The 16056-nt window shown below is 36.1% G+C and overlaps 3 protein-coding genes across 3 annotated transcripts; all 3 read left to right on the forward strand.

The window, feature by feature from the left end:
• On the forward strand, positions 496–7106 carry LOC18596922. Its single transcript, XM_018123247.1, has 15 exons — positions 496–1031; positions 1987–2082; positions 2183–2290; positions 2526–2561; positions 2797–2907; positions 3155–3238; positions 3312–3430; positions 3863–3964; positions 4203–4319; positions 4407–4472; positions 4830–4896; positions 5102–5155; positions 5342–5449; positions 6095–6130; positions 6739–7106. Exons 2-15 carry the CDS (start codon positions 2023–2025, stop codon positions 6871–6873), a joined length of 1203 nt encoding a protein of 400 aa, XP_017978736.1. The 5' UTR covers positions 496–1031; positions 1987–2022; the 3' UTR covers positions 6874–7106.
• Positions 7998–10806, forward strand: LOC108662586 (secretory carrier-associated membrane protein-like). The gene is made up of 12 exons (XM_018123261.1): positions 7998–8057; positions 8475–8582; positions 8698–8757; positions 8927–8960; positions 9215–9337; positions 9479–9541; positions 9636–9729; positions 9815–9860; positions 9950–10017; positions 10269–10320; positions 10480–10545; positions 10655–10806. Exons 1-12 carry the CDS (start codon positions 7998–8000, stop codon positions 10715–10717), a joined length of 837 nt encoding a protein of 278 aa, XP_017978750.1. The 3' UTR covers positions 10718–10806.
• On the forward strand, positions 12602–15230 carry LOC18596923 (secretory carrier-associated membrane protein). Its single transcript, XM_018122858.1, has 12 exons — positions 12602–12661; positions 13027–13134; positions 13256–13318; positions 13540–13573; positions 13772–13894; positions 13990–14052; positions 14136–14229; positions 14318–14363; positions 14453–14520; positions 14749–14800; positions 14957–15022; positions 15141–15230. The coding sequence occupies exons 1-12, from the start codon at positions 12602–12604 to the stop codon at positions 15228–15230; spliced, it is 867 nt and encodes a 288-aa protein (XP_017978347.1).

A 16056-nucleotide genomic window follows, 5' to 3' on the forward strand; every position in this document is an offset into this window, starting at 1 on the left:
GCATGCCAAAATGATAAATTCAAGATGGATGGTATATCTCGAGAACATGGAAGAATACGCCGTATACTAATTAATTCTAGCCGTGGCAGAAAAGGCAGCTGATTATCCTGCCAAAGCTTTCTTTTTTTGCTTCGGGCACCGTCTTTTCTGCTTCCTGTCGAGATTATGTTACCAAAACTTGAGATTAATAAGTTGGCTTAAACCCAATTGGCTTGCACTTAAGCTAACTCTCACGTGGAATCAATCAGCTAAACCAAATCTCTATTTTGTTTCTTTTATTATTTGCTTAAGAAGTTCAATTACTTTATTTATTTATTTATAAATAATAACAGATAAAGTACCTGTACTCAAATTTTATAAACATTGGTATTAATCTTAATTTCTTCTCATCACAACGTAATATGAAAATTGATTAAAATCTTTCAATAATTATAAAAAATAAAAAAGATGGTAAAAGTACTTTGATCCATGTGTGAGGGAGGGAGAGGAGTCCAAAATAAGAGGAACGTAGAGAGGGAGAGATGGTGAAAGGAAGTAAGTATGGAAAAGGGGTAAGAGAAGGGTTTGAGTGAGACAGACGATGACATTGTTGGTTGCAGCTGTTCTGTTGTTACATGAAAACTAGAAAAAAAATATATATTAAAAGAAGAAAGAAAAGAAAAGAGTAATTGGGAGGGGGAGAGGGAGCTGTCGCAGGGGCAGTCGTCGGCGATCCGCAGCTCGACAACTTATATAAAACCAAGCTAAAACCCAGACCCCCGATGCAAAAGACAGGCAAAAACAAAAGAACCCCAAAATTTCTTTTCATTTCTTCTTCTTCCACTTCTGCATGCCCCTTTGAAACGTGGCGCTGCTTCCTCCTTTTTCGTTTCCTCGTCGACTCTTTCCTTCGTTCTCCTATTTCTTTCTCTCTTGTTTTTTTTTTTTTTGCTTGATTCATTCGCTCATTGTGGTTTATTGAAGCGGACGACCGACATTTGTCCTAAGCTTCCGCTTTCGATCAGTCACCTCGCTTCCTTTCAGTCTCCAAGGTCCGTAATGCATTCTATAATCTCTCCTCTGTTTACGCTTTAAGACAATGGTGGATCAAGATCCGGTTTTTTTGAACTTTATTTTCGCTTATACAGCTTCTCTTATTCTTTCTTTCTTGCGGTTGTTTTTTTTTTTTTGTCATTGAAGAAATTGGGGTTCAAGCTTATAGAGATTGTTTTAGCTTATGGGAATTTTCTCTTTTTCACTTCGATCCTGTTTCTCTTTATTTTTTCAATCTAAAAATCGAAACTTTTGTATTGTTCTTTCATTTTTTTAAAAATTTCTTTTCGAGTTTACATTTCTACCGGGAGCTTAAAATAGTAATGGCTGCACTCTTAGATCTAACAAATACTCAAAACAACTCATTTTTTCTGTTTCAGGCAACGATTTTCTTTTAATTTCTCATAATCCAAATGACCCTTTAATCTCAGGCTCCATTCATTCTTTGATTTTCTTTTTTCTTCTTTTTAATTTCCAACAGTTATTGTGAAGTTTTGATGATTGAAGGAAAAGTTCTGGTTGCTGTTAAATCTTTGTAACTGGGATTCTGTTCTGTTCTAGATTTTGTGGGTGTCGGTCTAGTTTCCGAATTTAGAATGGCATTGTGAAGCTTTATTTTTTATTTTTACCCTTTTGAGACCCGCACATGCTTCAACTTATTTAGCAAGGACCCTCTTTAGTTTTACTATTTAATGGCTCCACCTATTTCATCACTTCTCCTCCATCTCCTTTTCTCAGGTTTTGATCTATTTTATCTTCCTTTTCCAGCTTCCAATTCCTTATGTCAGTTGCTGAATCAAAAATAAAATAAGGATCAAAATGAAGAACTGGGTCTTTTTGTTAATTTGATTTATGGTTTCAGTAGAAAATTAAGTCAGTAGCTTATTAATTGTTACCTTTACCTAGAAAACGTTTAATGTAATTTTTTTCTCTTTGCAATGCAATTTCCTGCAGTTTGTTATGAGGGCAATATAAAAGCTTTGATTGTCTATGAAGACATTTGAATCGTGGGATGCGCTTGTCAAGAAAAGGAATGCTTTATCTGAAGGGGTATGCTCTTACTTTTACTTCAAGTCTGAAGGCCTTGAAAAGTAGAAGTTTTCATAGCATTTTTACTTTTGAAGCTTCTAAATGTCTGCTGCTGTTGCAGGGAAACTGCGGATTTAAAATGAAGCAGCTTCCATTTATGGGAGTTATTTGTGCAGTTATGTTGTTCATTGTGTATAGAACCACAAATTATCAATACCATGAGACAGAGGTATATCAACTCCCCTTATTCTCTAGATTTTACTGCTTTTGATTTACAATTAGGAGAGCATGAGGTTCGTTATTCCTGACCTTGTAGTGGTCAACACGCCCAGTAATTCCTCAGTGGCATTGGTTGAGTGGAATAAGGTGTCTGATTATTCAGAAGAATGAATGACTCACCTTTTTGAGGCTTGTTAAAGCTATATTCTGATATTTCTTAAATGCTTCTTTTCTCTTATTGTCAGATGGAATCAAAGTTGCACCCTTTTGAAACAGTAAAGGTAAGTGTTTAAGTATTATATATCATGCAAAATCAGTTTTTCTTTCCTATTGATGCCTGAATTTGTAGAACTTGAAACTTTCTCCTTGGTTTGTCTTCACACTATGTTTCAGTATAAGTTAATGTTATTGTAGTTCTTTATTCATTAAGTGCTGGCCTTGGTACTCTGTCTGGATGCGTTTCCTTCATCATCATTTTTTTCTTGACTTCTGAGTTGCGTATTATGTTTTGTCTAGGATTATCGATTGCCTTCTGGGAAATTAAAAAGTTTGCCTCGTGGCATCATGCATGCTCATTCAGATTTGGAACTAAGGCCTCTATGGTCAAGGAGCAGTTTGCGGTCAAAGGTGAGATTCTAATCCTTTTATATGCTGGCATGAATTCGTATGCGAAGATCTGAATGTAGCCCATAGCCAACTATTTTTTTGTTGTTTTTGGTTTTCTTCCTCCTTACTTTTCTCTTTGAATGGATAAAGTAATGGATGATCTTGGTAGGCTTAACAGGTCTACTGAATTTTGTACTTATCTGCTGGATTTTTGCTATTCTTGCAAAAAGATCAGATTGTTTGCAATTGGATGGCTATTTTATTGCAGGTTAATGTTACCATGAATAAGAACTTGCTGGCAATGCCTGTTGGTATCAAGCAAAAAGAAAATGTTGATGATATTGTGCAAAAGGTATTGCACCTTGTCCTGTTGACCTTCAAATTTGATGAACTGCACATTCTTTGCCTAATTTTGTTGAATTCAGTTTCTTGCAGAGAATTTTACCATTATTTTATTCCATTACGATGGTCATGTGGATGGATGGTTGGATCTTGAGTGGGGTGACAAAGCTGTTCACATAGTAGCTCATAACCAAACAAAGTGGTAAGACTCATTGTTGGTAAAAGGATTTCTTTTGTTCTTTGTCTAGTGAAACATGTTGGATTTGTATACTTGGCTTGAAGTATATCTGAGCACAGACTGCCAAAATTGTAGTTTCTCACGTAAGTAGTTTCTGATGAGTTAACTTATTTTATCTCTTGGATTCAAAATGTAACCCATTTCATAATTCAACCAATAGGGTAGTTGGGGAAATAAGGTTTTGAGTCATTTTAAATTGGAGTCTTCTGACTTGGGACTTACTGTAAAAAATAAGGTCTGTCTACTGGAATTCCCTGATCAAATTGCCAAAATGATCATTGTCCTTGTTGCCACTTCTGTATGGTGATTCTAAGTCTACCTGACTCTGGAACGACAAGCACATTAATAACTTTTTCTTTTAATTGGATACGCTTACTGATCTCTTCCCTCTTTCAGGTGGTTTGCAAAGCGCTTTCTACATCCAGATGTTGTGTCTATTTATGACTACATATTCCTCTGGGATGAAGATTTGGGAGTGCAGCATTTTGATCCAGGAAGGTATAAGGTTTTATGATATTTCTGTTACCTGCAATATCTTGATTTTCTTGTGCTTAGATATATTATGTGGTATTTGACAATAATATAAGCTCCTTTCTGGTTTTCTCAACTCTTGGTTCAATCTTTCCTTAGTTACTATTTGTGCTTTATGAGGCTTTTGTTTGTTGCTTAATGACAGGAACATATTCTCATCTGGGGAAAACCTAAACAATTTTATTAATTGGAATGTCTTCTCCAGGTACCTAGAAATTGTGAAAGCAGAAGGTTTGGAGATTTCTCAGCCAGCTTTAGACCCAAATTCAACAGAAATACACCACAGAATCACTATCCGCGCAAGAATGAAGAAGTTTCATAGGTGAATGGGATGGTCCTTTTCTCCGGACTATTGATAAGTTACACATTATTATCTGTATACTTACATGAAAAGTTTTGGCAAGCACAGGAGAGTCTATGACCTCAGAGGTAAAACAAAGTGTACGAGTGCAAGTGAGGGGCCACCATGCACTGGGTGAGTTATTTTATCATAACATTGCTTGGTAGCATCATAGAATGTTTTTAACCAATTTAATGACAAAAACCTTTTAAAGATTTGATAAACTGAGCAATCTAAGTGTCCTATGTTCTGTCATTATACTTGGTAACTTAAGTGTCATGGACAATTGCTTGGATTTATGCCCTAAAAAGGATTTGCTACCATTTCATCTTCTTTACTCCATCTGAGATCATCTGTTTATGGGTTGGTGAAGCTGCCTGACTGTCCAGTAGATGAGACTGACGATAACCAATTGATGAACATCTGAAGAATATTTAGCGGCATTGTCTGATCAGTCAATAGTAATTTGGTTTATTCATATTAACTTTGTAGTTTTGTGGAGGGAATGGCTCCTGTGTTTTCAAGATCGGCCTGGTATTGTGCATGGCATCTCATACAGGTGATCATCTTGCATGCTACCATTTCTACATAGAATTTTAATGATGGCAGTGTTGATTCTCTGCCTTGCATTTAAAAATGAGCTACTCTTTCCTTTTCTCTTAGTTTGCAGCAGACATATGTATCATATCAAGTACCATTTTCTTGTTTTCTGTTTATTTTTTCTATTAATACCGAGCCCTTTTCTTTTTATTATTTTCATTCAGAATGATCTTGTTCATGGATGGGGAATGGATATGAAACTTGGATATTGTGCACAGGTAAGGTTTCTGTGCAAGATTCGCTTGATGCTATTTTGGACCCTTTTAGCCTTGTCGACTACTCATTCTTTATATTTCATTTCATTTTTCATTCTAGTGAACAAATAATTCTGTGGACAGCTGAGAAATATAATCTTTATAATTTTTTTTTGAATATTTATAATTAATACATATGTTAATGATCAGGGTGATCGCTCAAAGAAGGTGGGTGTGATTGATAGTGAGTACATTGTTCATAAGGGTATTCAAAGTTTGGGTGGGAGTGGGCATTCCACAATGACGACAACAATAAAGGTTCTGCTTTGCTTCCTTCCCTTCCTTGTTTTTCTGTTTTATTTGCGTGATTTAATTTGTTTCTGTTATTCTATTGACTGCGATCCGGTGGTTCAATTTGACACCATCAAAACAGCATATCGTTCTTTGCCAGAAAAAGAAAAAGGCATATCTATCATCTTAATTTGCTGGTATTTCTCAGGAGGCTAACGGCAATCATTAACAAGCATAGAGAATGTTATTCCTTTAAGTTCTATTACGGTGTTAAACACCGTGTGACTATACTGACATGGTCTCTTGTTTTCTATTAGCTATTTGTTGTGTATCTAAACTGAAACCATAGCCCTATATATTTCATTTGTCTGGACAATTTCTTGTCCCATCCAAAGGTGATCTAATTCTTGATTTTGCTGCCAAAATTTGGCAAAGTAGCATATCATTGGCTTTCAAGTTCCTCCTAATTTGTTTCTTTCAATAGTTGGAAGCCTTCATAACATGTTATATTATTTCGTCTCAATTATCGTTGTTCTGCACTGAGTCATTTCCTATCATCAAAGTAAACTATGTTAAGCAACAGATTTCTTTTCAGATTCATCCAGGCAGTCATACTGTTCTAGATATTGTGATTCACTTAGTTTCTTAATGGATTTTCCTACTTATGTGCAGAGTCCTGGGGCTTCAGGTTTTGATCTACGAACTGAGGTGAGATTAGTAATCCCTCAATTCACCATTATATCAGTAGCTCTGTACAGGAGACATTCTCTTGATTAGATAAGAAATTGATGTGGTTACAGCACTATTGTTTTTTCCCCCCTAATTTATGATCTTCCTTGTGTTTGCTTTCTCTTCTCTTTTATTTATAAATGAAAGAAGTGATGGGCATGGTAGGGATGGATAACTGTCTCTAATAATTTGATAAATATGTGGTAAAGCACATACCGTTTGAACCCTTGTGCAATAAGAAAGTATGATCTATGTAGTGTCTTTTTCTACAACTGTTCTGAGAAGTTATTACTGCTGGCAAACAGCAACTTGGCTTCAAACTGGCAATTTAGCTTTAGGTGATACCACTTGATAACCATATGATAGTTTTCAATGCTTATTGCTTTTGATGTGTAAATGAAAGAGAGGTGGCGCTTGATATTAGGGCCTTGTAGCAGGAGTCTTTTACCCGGCTTCTTTCCATGAATGAATACATTTGAAAAATCCAAAAAGGAAAGAAAAGATTATGGCCTTGTGGGACATGATTGTCTTTAGATTCTTCTATAAGCCTGTACAATGATTGCCAATAAAGGCTTACACTGTTGCAGATTCGGAGGCAATCCACTTGGGAGCTTCAAGTTTTTAAAGACCGGTGGAATCAAGCTGTAGAAGAGGACAAGAGCTGGGTGGATCCATTTGTAAGATATCAAAGGCGCAGAAAACATAAACGTCACCAAACTTAAAAAGTTTTTTAACTCATGACTTAACCAAGCAGCTGGTTGGATACGTTAGATTGGCTTCTTCACACAGATACAGCAGTCTCTCATCTATACTTGTATTTTAGTTCCTCTAGGCTTTGGTGAATGCTCATAATTATTTCATTATTTGAAATCCTCATCATTTTGTTCCCTTCCTTCGGATTTTGTCTAATATATTTAGCAATACAAGTCTTCGTTTTCCCTTTTTGTCTTGCTAAGAATTTACATTATGAAGAGATTAAAACCCATTCTTTGCCTCAATAAATAACCCAAAGTGTGTAACGGGTCTCAACTTCATGTAAATCAACCTCAAGCTCAGGGGATTTAGAAGTTAAAACCCTCTGTTGAATTCTCATGTAACAACCTAAAATTTTATGTACGAAATGGTTCTGTGATGAAATGGAGCTGTACACCGTATATGCAGCATTCTTCCTACTAGTTATTTAGTTTGTCCGAAACATTCTTTGGATGTTTATATTTGTTTCTTTGGATTCGGGTTTGAAGGCGATGAAAGAAATATTCATTTGTCCTTCACGACAATGTACAAGAGAAAGATCAAGGCCTTCTGTATTTCTTACAGAGATGAACTGTACTAATACTTCGATTTCATGGAAGACAGATAGATCATACGACACTATACCTACTTGGGTTCTGTAAGATTAGTCCAATTGTCACACGATAATGTACAAGAGAATGGTAGCCACAACAAAGTTCTACGCTTGACTTGCTTGGAAAATATTAGTTTATGGCTCCAGACAGCTAAGAAATTTGCAGTGGCAAGGTCGCTCGCTCGTAAGAGCAGACCATGTGTTTTCTTTAGAAATAACATGTCCAATAGTTCCAAGTCGCTCTCTTACAGAAAAGCCAAGAATTATACGATGTTATCTGCTTTTCTTGCCGTCCTCCTCATTTCTCATTATCCTTTTCGCTTTACATCAACGGAAATGGTCCATCTGAATGAGGAAAAATCAGTTCAAATCGTTTCTTTTCACTCTATATAAAGAGCATTTCTCTCCGTAAATGTTGCCTTCACACTACACAAATTAACTTGTATTTCCCTTCCTCTACATTGAGCTTTGGTTTGTCTCAATAGAAGGACCTAAGCTATCATGGCTGGTAACCCCGATTGGAACCCTCTTGACGAGGAAGAAGAAGTCAACCCTTTTTCTGTGAGTTTCATTTCTCGCGACTATATGTATAAATGTATGCATGGAAAAGTAGGACTATGCGTCTTTACATGCAGCAAGCTTGTTAGCTGACTTAAATTTGCACGTAATTCAAGCATGCATCAGCCAATTAGCTATACCCTGTATTTTACGTACATGATCAACCAAGCTTACGGAATTTTGAACCCCAACTCTTTGATCACGTTAAATGGAGTTGGAATTAAGAAAATTTTGATTTTCATTAAGGATTGCCATCTGAACTTGTAGATTTTCAACAATAAAGTGATCTTTTGTTAGTTTTCTTTAAAAAGCATTGATGGTTTTGGTGATTATATATGTTGTAAACTTGCAATGTGTTGTTTGTTTTTTCTTGGGTTTTCCTCATGCAACGATTTGCTTGGATAATTGGTGAACTTCCAGAGTCCTACACATTATTCACACTCAAGGCTTCCAGCTCTTATTCCTGAACCTGCCAGCTACAACTATGATCGCAATCCAGCCATTGACATTACTCTTGATAAAGCAACGGTAAAGGACCCAATTTTCTGGTTCTTTGGGAACTGAGTTCGTAAATGCTTGCTATTTATAGAGTCATTAAACTGAACAGTCAGTTTTCTCTGATTGTACCCTGTTTAAAATGTAGAATTTAAAGCAGAAAGAGAGAGAACTCAAGGCCAAGGAAGCTGAAATCAGGAGGGAGGAGGTAATAACTTTACAGATACATTAAAACCTTTGTATGCATGCAGATTCTAAACTATCATAGTCTAGTGATTGGAGATACAGATTTTATACAATGACCTTAAGCACTAGGTGAATCTTTCCTTGCCCTTGTCAAAATTTCTAACTCATCAGCTTCATTTGGGGGCATGCAGGAAGTTAAAAGGAAAGAAGAAGCTCTAGCACGAGGTAACCGGCATTTGCCATTACATTTTTTATTCAAGTCTTGCAGGTCTTTCCCTTCTGGGTATTTAAGCTTCTTCAAGTTAACTGAATTAGTCTCTGTTTGATTTTATTCTTAAATCTGCAATGCCAATTTCTTTGTTGAAAAAGAGAATGTGATTATCCCAAAAACAGCCCTAGCTGTTAGTGTTGGCACTGATAATAGACTGTCGAAAGGGAATTAAGCAAAGCAACAAGTTCAACTTCTTTTTGTTTTGCAGCTGGAGTTTTTCTAGACGTGAGCAATTGGCCACCATTTTTCCCAATCATTCACCACGATATTGCAAATGAGATACCAGATTATCTACAACGAATGCAATATGTAGCTTTCTTGACATTGTTAGGTAAGCGCCTTCTCAAATACACAGCTCAGATTGATTATTTGGATTTTACTTGAACATAAATTTTGAAATGTAAATATCTAAAAAACTAATGATCCTTGATAGCACTAGGATTCAAATATGATGAATGGTAATCTTATGCAGGATTGGTGCTGTGCCTTTTCTGGAATATCTTAGCTGTTTATGCAGCAAGCATCAAAGGGAAAGGTTGGACTCGAAAGCTTCTTCTTATCTTTCTTGTTTATCCATTTTAGTCTGTTGTTTAGATTCTGCTGTTTAATCTTAGAACATTTTCATTTAGGCATAAATATCTTGTTCCTCGCCTTCATTTATTTCATGCTAGGGGTACCAGGAGCCTATATATTGTGGTATCATCCACTTTATCGTGATTGCAGGTACTAAAACCTCTTTGATCATTTTGGTTTGAACTGAATTATGTTCTTCATTCTGTTACCTTATCACTTTATGATCATCTTGCAGGAAAGACAGTGCGTTTAAATTTGGATCGTTTTTCATATTTTATATGGTACTGTATTTTATGTATCCGGTGATCCTTTTCTCTCCCCAGGAGTTGGTAGCTTCCTAACTATTCCATACTATTTTTTCTACTTGCAGATACATATCTGCTTCTGCCACTATGCTATGGTTGCTCCTCCTATAATTTATCATGGGTTATCATTAACGTAAGTTCCTTAAAGTTTCCAGCCTTCCTCAAATTGATAGAACTTGCCAGGCCCTTTGTCTTTATTTGTAAAAACATCAATGATCTGCAGTACTGGAGTTGATGGTGTGAACCAAAAAAGATTAATTATTTCTTTTTCCTCTTAACTGATGCAATAAACTCGAGGCCAAGTTTCGGGGTTGAAAGGTCGATTTTTCATTTTCCATACCATCTTGATTATGACTTAACATTCTGCTGCTGCTGCTGCTGCAGGGGAGTCTTGAGTGCAGTGTATCTTACTACAGACGGCTATGCTTTTGTTGGTGTAAAGACACCCTGAGCCTCAATATACTCGACTCTTTTTAAATCTTTTTTTCATATATCATTTCTTCTCTTCAAGTCTTGATTGAAAGCATAACTTAATAGAACATGGCTTGTAATGCTGTAGCCTTGACCAGATCCATTTTTACTTTGCTTTGTGCAGAACCTCTACTTCATTGGGCTCGGATTATTCTTTGTTGAGTCACTGTTAAGCATCTGGGTCCTAGAGGTCTGATCAACACTCAAATTCACTTACTCTTGCTGCGTTGATTATTTGATTTATCAGGGATCTCTAACATCACTAATTTTACATTTTTTTCCCCTCCATTTTTTTTCAGAGAGCATACAGATACTTCCGTGGCACTGGTAAGGCTGCAAAGGCAAATTACCCAATCTACTAAAGGAACCAGATTAAGACTCCTGAGATTGCTTGTAAGAAGGAGATGTAAATTGATATGACCTGACAGCTTGCTATTTTGCTGCAAAAATTTGCATTATGAAAACTTTGATCCATTTTCAATCCAATGTACAAGTTATTGTTTGTTTGATAATTCATTTTCAACATGTAATGTTCAAGATTAAAGCTTTACACTAACCACAATTATTTTTATTTAGACAAGCCAGTGTTTCATTTGAGATTAGTTTAGTTAAGGAGTGCAAATATTCCCTTTCAGTTCCATATTTCTTGATAGCCGTATGACAGTTTTCAATAGTTTGATCTTTGATGCTTATCGCATTGGATGTGTAAATCGATGTTATTGCCTTGTAGCAGGAGTTTTTACCTGGCTTCTTTCCATGAATGAATACAGTTGAAAAATCCAAAAAGGAAAGAAAAGATTATGGCCTTGTGGGACATGATCGTCTTCAGATTCTTCTATAAGCCTGTACAATGATTGCTAAAAAAGGTCATACATTGTCGCAGAATTCGGAGGCAATCCACTTGGGAGCTTCAAGTCTTTAAAGAGCGATGGAATCAAGCGGTAGAAGAGGACAAGAACTGGGTGGATCCATTTGTAAGATATCAAAGGCGCAGAAAACATAAAACGTCACCAAACTTAAGTTTTTAACTCAGCACCTAACCAAGCAGCTGGTTCCATACGTTGGTTTGGCTTCTTCACACACAGATACAGCAGTCTCTCATCTATACTTGTATTTTAGTTCCTCTAGCCTTTGGTGGATGGATGCTCATAATTATTTCATAGTTTGAAATCCTCTTAATTGTGTTCCCTTGCTTCCGAATTTGTCTAATATGTTTAGCAATACAAGGTTTTTTTTTTTTTTTTGCAATTAATTCGGATAAACTATACATATATATATGAGTTAATTCATGCAAGAGAGCAATCCCATCATTTGATCATCATCTCTAGATTAAGAGATTAAAACCCATTCTTTGCCTCAATAAACAACTTAAAACTTTTGGGTCAAGTAATTTAACACAACCCAATGTGTGTAATGGGTTTCTACTTAATGTAAATCAAGCTCAAGCTCAAGGGTTTTAGAAATTAAATGCTATTCTTGAATTCTCAGTTCTGTGATGAAATGGCGCTGTATGCAGTATTTTTCCTGTTACATACCTTTGGATGTTTGTATTTGTTACTTTGGATTTGGATTGCATTCATTTGTCCTTGCCGCACGACAATGTACAAGAGAACGATCGAGGCCTTCTGTGTTCCTTACAGAGATGAACTGTATTAATACTTCAATTCCATAGAAGACAGACAGATCAGACAACGCTATATCTACTTGGGTTCTATAAGATTGGTCCTTGTCACACGATAATGTACAAGAGAATAATGGCCACAACAATGTTCTACGCTTGACTTGCTTGGAAAATATTAGTTTATGGCTCCAGATAGCTACGACATTTACATAGGCAAGGTTGCTCGCTTGCAAGAATAGACCATGTGTTTCTTTTGAAATAACATGACAGATAGTTCCAAGTCACTCTCCTACAGAAACAATGAAACAAGCTATAAAACATAAGGTTTCTTCGATCAATCCGTTGCCTTTCAGAAAAGCCAAGAAAATTATACTATGTTATCTGCTTTTCTTGCCGCCCGTCTCAATTCTGAACACCCTTTTCACTTTACGTCAACGGAAATGGTACATCTGAATGAAGACAAATCAGTTCAAATCGTTTCTTTTCTCTCTATATAAAGAGCGTTTCTCTCCGCAAAGAAAATGTTGCCTGTAACTCAAATTGCTACTTATACAAATTAACTTGCATTTCTCGCTTCTTCTAAAATTGACCTCTGGTCTGTCTCTATAGAAAGACCTAAGCTATCATGGCTGGTAACCGAGATAGGAACCCTTTTGATGAGGAAGAAGCAGTCAACCCCTTTTCTGTAAGTTTCGTTTCTCTCGACTATATGTATATATGTATGCATGGAAAAGTAGGATTATGCTTCTTTACATGCAACAAGCTTGCTGGCTGACTTATATTTGCACGTAATTCAAGCATGCATCAACCAATTATCTATTCGTGCATAATCTACTTGGGACTTTTGAATCCCAACAACTCTTTGATCACGGAAAATGGAGTTGGAATTAAGAAAATTTTGATTTTCAACAATAAATTGATCTTTGGTTCGTTTTCTTTAAAGAGCATTGGTGGTTTTGGTGATTATATATGTTGTAAGCTTGTAATCTTTTGTTTGGTTTTTTGGGTTTTCCATGCAACGATTTGCTTGGATAATTGGTGAACTTCCAGAATCCTACACATTATTCACACTCAACGCTTCCAGCTCTTTCTCCTGAACCTGCCAGCTACAATTATGATCGTAATCCAGCCCTTGACATTACTCTTGATAAAGCAACGGTAAATTAGGACCCAAGTTTCTGGTTTTTGGGGAACTGAGTTTGTTATATGCTTACTATTTATATAATGCCTTTAAACTGAACATTCAGTTTTCTCTGATCATACCCTGTTTAAAATGTAGAATTTAAAGCAGAAAGAGAGAGAACTCCAGGCCAAGGAAGCTGAAATCAGGGGGAGGGAGGAGGTAATACCTTTGCAGATGCGTTAAAAACTTTGAATGAATGTAGATTCTAAACTATCATAGACTAATGATTTTTGGAGCATGCTAAAACTTTGATTTATCATGTGGAACATATATACAAGTAGCAAGATACAGATTTTATGCAATGGCCTTAAGCACTAGGTGAATCATTCATTGCCCTTGTCGAAAATTCTAACTCATCAGCTTCATTTGAGGGCATGCAGGTAGTTAAAAGGAAAGAAGAAGCTCTAGCACGAGGTAACCTGCATTTGCCATTTTATTTTTTTTTAGTCTTGCAGGTCTTTCCTTCTGGGTATTTGAGCTTCTTCGAGTTAAGTGAATAATTAGTCTATTATCCTAAAAACAGCCCTAGCTGTTAGTGTTGGCACTGATGATTGACTGTCAGAAAGGGAATTAAGCAAAACACATAGAGTTTAACTTCTTTTTGTTTTGCAGCTGGAGTTTTCCTAGATGTGAAAAATTGGCCACCATTTTTCCCAATCATTCACCATGATATTGCAAATGAGATACCAAATTATCTACATCGAATGCAATATGTAGCTTTCTCGTCATTGTTAGGTAAGCGTCTTCTCAAATGCACAGCTCAAATTTGATTAGCACTAGGATGCCTAGGATGCAAACAGGATAGAATGATGAATGGTAATTTTATGCAGGATTGGTGCTGTGCCTTTTCTGGAATGTCATAGCTGTTTCCACAGCAAGCATCAAAGGGAAAGGTTGGATTAGAAAGCTTCTTGTTTTTCCATTATAATCTGTTGTTTAGATTCTGTGTGTTTAATCCTAGAACATTTTCATTCAGGCATATATATCTGGTTCCTCGCCGTCATCTATTTCATGCTAGGGGTACCAGGAGCCTATATATTGTGGTATCGTCCACTTTATCGCGCTTGCAGGTACTAAAACCTGGTTGATCATTTTCGTTTGAAATTTGAGTGATGTTCTTCATTCTGTAGACCTTATCACTTTATGATCATCTTGCAGGAAAGACAGTGCGTTTAAATTCGGATGGTTTTTCATATTTTATATGGTAATGTACTTTATGTATCTGGTGATCCTTTTTTCCCCCCAAGAGTTGGTAGCTTCCTAGCTATTTCATACCATTTTTTCTGCTTGCAGATACATATCTGCTTCTGCATCTATGCTGCGGTTGCTCCTCCTATAATATATCAGGGGTTATCAATGCCGTAAGTTCCTTAAAATTTCCAGCCTTCCTCAAATTGATAGAACTTGCCAGGCCCTTTTGTCTTTATTTGTAACATCATCAATGGTCTCAAGTACCGGAGTTGATGGTGTGAACCAAAAAGGATTAATTATTTCTTTTTCCTCTTTACTGTTGCAATAAACTCGAGCTCAAGTTTCTGGGTTGAAAGGTTGATTCTTGATTATGACTTAATGTTCTGCTGCTGCTGCAGGGGAATCCTGAGTGCAATGTATCTTATGAACAAGGAAGATGCTCTTGTTGGGGTAAAGACACCCTGAGCCTCAACATTCTCAACTCGTTTAAAATCTTTTGTTTCATCATTTCTTCTCTTCAAGTCTTGATTGACAGCAGAACTTAATAGAACATGGTTTGTAATGCTGCAGCCTTGACCAGATCGATTTCTACTTTGCTTTGTGCAGATCTTCTACTTCATTGGGTTTGGATTATTCTGTGGTGAGACACTGTTAAGCATCTGGGTCCTTCAGGTCTGATATCAACACTCAAATTCACCTACTCCTGCTGCATTGATTATTCGATTTACCATGGATCTCTAACATCATTATTGATTAATTTTACATTTTTTTTGCCCCCATTTTCTTACAGAGAGTATACAGGTACTTCCGTGGCACTGGTAAGGCTGCAGAGGCAAAACATTGTGCCGCAAGAGGAACAGCAATGGCAGCAATGGGCTAAGCAGAACCAAGTAAGGTAGCAACCTCATGCATGGATATTTCCTTAGCCAACCTCATGCATGGCTTTTGTAAACAAAGCTTCTTTTGTAAATCGCCATGACCTGACAGCATTCGTATTTTGCTGCAAAAACTCGCACTATGAAAACTTTGATCCATTCTCTATCCCAATGTTCAAGTTATTGTTCGTAAAGAATAATGTCCAAGAAACATAAAGAATCGTTTTTATTCAGACAAGACAGTGTTTCAGTTGAGATTAGTTTAGTTAAATACTACAAATATTCCCTTTCAGTTCTATATTTCTGTACTTCTTCAAGTCTGCATGCATGACGTCACATTCATAAAACTAAAAATAAAAACAAATTAAATATTCTTATTATTATTTTGTCTTTTTTTTTTTTCATGAAAAAGAGATATCGACGGAGGAAATATTGATGCAAAACGAAAGGGACGTTATTCTAGAACAACGAACGGAAGACGCACCAAACGTTACGTTTCGACGATGCTGTTTCCATTCTTTCTTCGTGTAGCCAAGTCAACTATTTTTATTTTTAAATGTCCTTTTTTAATTTAATTAATTAATTCCTTTTGATTTTTCCAATATCTTGAACCCAAAACTCTTCTCCATCTTCGACATTTTAGTATTCAAAACACATTTCCTTTCACCATCATTAATAATTAACGGCCGCATTTTAATTCTAAATTACAATTAAAATTCGATAAATATAATTCAGACAAAAAAACTTACCGACAAATAAAGACGAATTTTCCCTCAACATGATCTCTTATCAATTATTAATTAATTAATGATAATTTAAAATCCGTAAATC

The sequence above is a fragment of the Theobroma cacao genome, chromosome 6 (assembly GCF_000208745.1).
Source record: "Theobroma cacao cultivar B97-61/B2 chromosome 6, Criollo_cocoa_genome_V2, whole genome shotgun sequence".
NCBI lineage: Eukaryota > Viridiplantae > Streptophyta > Magnoliopsida > Malvales > Malvaceae > Theobroma > Theobroma cacao.